The sequence below is a fragment of the Amphiura filiformis genome, chromosome 9 (assembly GCF_039555335.1).
Source record: "Amphiura filiformis chromosome 9, Afil_fr2py, whole genome shotgun sequence".
Classification (NCBI taxonomy): domain Eukaryota; kingdom Metazoa; phylum Echinodermata; class Ophiuroidea; order Amphilepidida; family Amphiuridae; genus Amphiura; species Amphiura filiformis.
This window is the reverse complement of record NC_092636.1, coordinates 40,674,797-40,680,796: the sequence shown is the minus strand read 5'-3', so window position 1 is coordinate 40,680,796 and position 6,000 is coordinate 40,674,797. Positions and strand designations below refer to the sequence as shown.

At 36.6% G+C, this 6,000-nt stretch overlaps 1 protein-coding gene across 2 annotated transcripts in view; it reads left to right on the top strand.

The window, feature by feature from the left end:
• The first annotated feature begins 1,854 nt into the window (after positions 1 to 1,854).
• The window catches only part of LOC140160997 (gastrin-releasing peptide receptor-like), a 42,076-nt gene continuing 37,930 nt past the window's right edge, over positions 1,855 to 6,000 (top strand). For both annotated transcript variants that reach the window (XR_011860059.1, XM_072184364.1), the window contains exon 1: positions 1,855 to 2,098. Coding sequence is in view for 1 of the 2 variants with exons in the window: in XM_072184364.1 (XP_072040465.1) it covers positions 2,096 to 2,098 (3 nt within the window). In the remaining variant the exon portion in view is untranslated. The remainder of the gene's footprint in view (positions 2,099 to 6,000) is intronic.

The window sequence follows — 6,000 nt, the reverse complement described above, 5'->3', positions numbered from 1 at the left end:
AAGGGTTTAAATCTACTTTGTATACAATCATGTATATAGTTCTGAGAAAACCGACGTTTTTTTTTTAACAAGGTTGTTGCACTTCTTTGATTCTGTTTATTTTCTGCCAAATGATAGGTACCTTAAATACGAGGGGCGGTCAATAAGTTCGTAGAAAGAGTAGCCAAATTCTTTCTATCTCTCTCTTGAGCATGGTCACTACATACCTTAATGTACCCGTCGCAATTTTTCTTGAAACCTTCTAAGTCAACAAAACGGAAGTCTTCCGATAGCTCCTTGAGCAACTCTTCAGTGAAGGCTCACCAGCATTGATCACCAGCAAACCTGATATTATGAAGGTAGGACTTAAAATTCTAAAATAGGTTTCACTAACTGAAGGCCATGCCTGAACCACAATATGGTTACTTTAATTAACCAACCCCTCTGTCGAGAATGGCAGCTTGACAAACTAAGAATAGCGTACATGACACAATCCGAGAACAGCCACATTCCTACCATCAACCTTCTTCACATGATGGCTTGATTCAATTTTGCTAGGCTATCAAAATGTTATGATATATGCCTATGATTGTACTTTCATTTGGCAAATGATCTGTCATCAAGACTATCCCTGAATCTCAGAAACAGCGATGAAGACCTTGCACTACGATGACCGAGTGATGATCTTCTTAGGGGTGTGAGACCCAGGTGCTTCCACTTAATTCACTCATAATTCCAGTGATTAATGTATGCCTTATCATCTTTAGCCACATATAGATTAAACTTGCCTTGGTCCTCAATCTAAGTGTATAGAAGGTGTGGACCTGAATATGTCAACTGGTATCAATTTTGACCATGAAGATTCCGGGACCCCATCTAGAAGACACCCTGGAATACCCAAATGTTAATGGATTAATATTGAAACACATTCATCAGAGTTGACATATTTTGTGGCTATCTCATCTTTCTTATTTGGCTCTTTATTCATTATCAATGCCACTGTACCAGCGCGTATATCATTAGTGATGACGTCAGCAAGTCTTTTGGACCTTGTATGATCTTCAAGGGCGCTCATTCCATTCTTGAACTATAAGAACCATTTCGTTGCTGTTGAATACCAAGGACTTCATTACCATTACAACAACTGTACATTGTTAAAGTGTATTTGAGTTTTCACCACCGTTGGGAGAAATTTCCATGATGACCCTGTATTCACTTCTGTTGGTACCTGTGAATTCATGGAGGTAGGCTTCTTCTGAAGAGTGTCCTACCCATATACAGTGATGCAAAAATATAATATCTTTGCAGTAATGTTTTGAAGGAACAAGTTTTCAAATGAGACCATATTCAATACCGTGCGACAAAGTAGCATACCGAGTTCTACGAACTTTTTGACCGGCCCTCGTATATTGAAGCTTAAATATCGGTTTGGTTTCAATTTTCAGAAACCAATTTACCCGAAAATGCTTATTTCAAAACAAGGTGCACCTAAATGACAATGTCAAATTACAGCGAATGAAACTTAAATACCCCTTAAACTTTCTGAATTATAATTATGATTTTTGGTATGTGTTGATTTTTTTGACCAATTATTTTGCATATTTTGCGAGCCCGAAAAGCGCTCTTGAAGCATGTTAAGCTAAGGCATTTAGGCTCTTGCTTTATTATGTATACACTAGCTTTCGCGCTAAAGCTACTCACTCGTTTCCCATGTAATAATTAATCAAATGTGAAACAGTATCTTTCATTTGCAATCGATATATCTTACTTTTTCACTAAAACCAGGTGGCGATCAGCACTGTACAAAATAATTAAATCGGGTTATTTAACGTCACATACTGCATGGTAGTGGCTAAGCACATGTACCCAGTGGGAAAGAGGCGGAGACTCGTTGCGATTGCGCTTTACCGGTCAATCAGTGAGACTCGTTGTGACACTTAAAAACCGCGGTGCAACAAAGTCATTTTACAGTCTTAGACGGGACTTTAATACACTGATATCAACGTAACAAGTGCTTTAATCTCGTGGAGTGACTTTTACATAGATTGCATAGGTGACAGATGTAGACATTGGCAGTGTTTCAAATTAACAGTTGAAATTATTGATTGAATTCATAATGGTAAGTGTGATTTCACTATGTTGTTTAGTATACTTGTTATGTTTGAAAACACGTTCAGAAGATCAACGTTCTGAAGACGTGATTTTCAACAAGTGATAATTATGTGCTTTTCTTCTCCTTTTCTTCATGTTCTTCTTCATTGATTCTCTTTTCCTTCTCTTCGACGTCTGTTTTCTTCGTCTTTCTCTTCTGCTCTTCGTCACCTCCTTTTCTTCTTCACCTTCTTCCTCTTATGCTCTTACTCATGCTCCTCTTTTTCTTCTGCATACATAATACTTGTATTATGTCAAAAGGTAACACGTTATATTTTCCCAATCCTGGATCTCTGTTACAAATATTTTCACACTTGTAAGTCAACAGATATCTACTTATTGTACATTCCGTATTGGTTTTATTTATAAATATGATGTTTGGCCATCATTTTCATCGATCCGCTTTAAAATTACCGTAAAAATTCTATAGTTCGCATATGTGCTTACTATCGAGCACTTTTGAAAACATGAAATTGTGCCGAATTCGGTGCTTTATCAGCTGAACTAATGGGGTTAAGACCCACATTAGCAGGTTTACTTGTTCGTATATAACTATGTGTATAGATGATTTGCTCAAAACCCTTTACATTTTTGTGGATGAGGCTCTTCATGTTTGCATGCTTTAAAAGCGCTTGATAGTAAGCACACATGCTAGCTATCGAGTTTTTACGGTATCACATTTTTGTTATTTTTGAAATATGGAGTATAAAGTGATGGTTATGAATTAGAATAATAACTTTACATCTGTTGTTTTTCAAAATCATAAATTTATAAACCACACAAATCCCAACGTGGAAAACAGATATGCAATAATTCAATCAAATTGTAGGGAAAGGAACTTAATGTAGTGTAATTCGAAACAAAAGTTGTAGTTTAAAGGTAGCTGTGATGTTTTTGAGGAAAACGTAGTTGCAAAATGTGTGAAATGTGAATATGATATGTGTGAATTACATAAATGTCATTGGTTTTTGGCATTGATGCAGTGGCATAGCGTCATAGGGGCATGGGGGCACGGGGGCATGTGCCTCCCCTCCCATCGATTGCAAAATTTAGAGAATCACATAGGAAAATTACCAAAATACGGCTTATGCCCCCATCAGACCCGGTGCCCCCCATCATGGTCGGTGCCCCCCCCCCCCTCCGCCAATATGATGACCCACGCTACGCCACTGCATTGATGAGTCGACACAAATGTTAAACAATTTTATAGGAATCCTTCAACATCTGTTACCAGATCGTATGATTATTGATCCTCGTCTGTGGCGTTCTGTCAGATCCCACGACCAAGCTGTCAAAATCTCAAGATCCAACCTGGTCTGCCACCAGAGGTCATTCCTGCCATCCTCAGCTCACCTTTGGAATGCTCTACCTGGTCCAATTATCTCTAACCAGAATCGGCTGAGCTTCAAACGGGAGGTTAACAACTATCTTTGCACCAACCCATCAGCGCTATCATACCGATAGCAGCTGTTAATGCCTTGCATAGTTTAGACATAATTAATATGATATTCTGCAGTTTATTCCTTTTAAAGTCTTTCGTTAGGGTCGTGTGTTGCCTAAAGTACAAAGCTAGCAATAATCTATTTTGACTCAACATCCATCTACCATATCTACACAATGGACACACAAATTATCGTTGCAGAATTGGTTCCTAGAACTTGACTCAATTCAGTGCACGACATATTTTTACATTTTCACTGACACATTTTCATTCTGTTCAAAATTTAATTGACTGTTGGAAAATTTATATACACTGACGTTTTTCGATAATGAAATTAATTTGTGATGCAAATAAAACATTGACAAACTGTAGATCTGTGCTGAATTTGTTTTATACCAACATGTGAGCACCGTTATTCTCAGTAACATTATTAAAAATAAAATATGGTGGAGGAAATAGAAGTTTCGACAAAAAAGAAACATGATGAATTGGTCCCTAAAGCATATTTACTTTTTGAAATCACATAGATTGATGTTGGGCATGTCAACTGTTCGGTTATTATTCGAGCGGTTCCCTGGTAAATAGATCTTTTCCTGATCAAATATCACCACATTAAGCTTGAGTTGAAGCTGGCAATGTTCTTCAGCTTCGGTTGATAAGCTATGTTTAAATCTGCCCAATGTAGTTTCTTTTATACAAAAATATCGATTTCATTGGTCGAATTAGTCCCTCGCAAATAGCAAATAAAAGTTCAATCTACCCTCATCTCACAAGATGTATTTCACTGACATTTAACAGAGCAAAGGAATAGATCTTACACAATTGTATATTAATTTAAATAGGCAGTATATCCTACATTGAATGTGCCAAAATCTGACCGATGCCTTGATCCAATTGATTGATAACTGCTTTCAATGATCAAACATTAATAGCATTCCTGGTAATGTTATCTTTTTTAACTCTTTCAGTTGGAGCGGTACCAGTTTGTAAATGTTTTGCATTATTTATTGTCAAAATTTCACACTATATTTCAAACACTATTGCACAGTTAAGCCAATTCTCATTAAATAAAGATTCATCAAATATTGAGCAATCAAATTATGATGATAAGATCAAGGATAGCCAGAGAACATTTTAGTTATAAATATCTAATTAGCAAACAACATATTCTTAGTTCCATTGGAATCCTTGAAAATTAAGTTGAAAATAAACTAAGGCCGAGTAAAAAAAAATACATGTTTCTCGTCCGTGCCCTCCTCCTTTTTTGAAGATTTTTCAAATTTCTTTTTATTTTGTAAACTTTCAGTTATTTTTAGTTTTAGTATATATTAGGTAAGTGTGACCCTGACATTATATTGACACAAATCGCTTCAAAAGTTTCTTTCATAACATTTTTTCAAACATGTGTTTCCTAATGTCTCACAAAGTTACAGCGTTTTGTGGCAGCTTTTGAAATGTTTTGAAAATAGTATTAAAACGTTTTATAGCACACGTGTATAGCTCAAGCTTTAAACGTCTTCGAATAACCTTTATGTACCTCTTTTGAAAATATTTGTTTGGTAACTATTTGTGTTTCCCAGAGTGGCAATACACAGCTTCGAGTATATTGAATTGCCTACTCTTCGTCGTACAAACGATAAAGTTGACATTCTTCAGATGACATATTCCACTAAAAAGAAGATGCGAAGTTGATATAAACACTTGTTAAAGGGGTATTTCGTGAGTATTGCACCATTCTACCGCAAAGTCATCTTAGGAGAGGTAACGAAAAGTCGATTCGATTCATTTTATATTTTATAGTCTTGTCGTGAAGTCTCAACAGTTCCATAGAGATTTTCATATTTAAGATGAAAAAAGTACGCAAAACATTTTCAAAGTTACAACTTCACTCACCTAGTGCGCACAAAACAAATCAATAATTAAATCCTCATCATTTCAACAATACGCAGAAAGAAGAAAAGTGATAGATATTTAGATCAGGAAGTGGGTTTTGCAGTTAGCCGTGCTGTGAAAATATGTATGTATTTTGGTTAGAATCCGTCGCAATACTTTGCGATTCCATCAGCTACGTATAGTCAAACAGCCAGTGACCCCAAAAGGGTCGAGACCCACAGTTTTGGAACCGCTTGTTTAATCATACTTAGTATTTCTTTGTAGTATACCGGTATGACTTTAGATAATTATGTTTTACATTTTTATCACTGATTATCACCTTAATTCCGACACTGGATTCTTGGTTTTGCATAGTGATTGACAGCTGCAAGGCGGGGCTAATAGTTTTAAAAGATGACTCGAGCCAATCCACACCTCCCCCCTCCTCCTGCCCGATTTGGCACGTAAATACCTGACCGGTGGCCAAACTTGTAAAAGAGTCAACCCGATTAGATACGAGGGCCGACTCCGGAGAGGTGACTCCAAATCTGTATAAG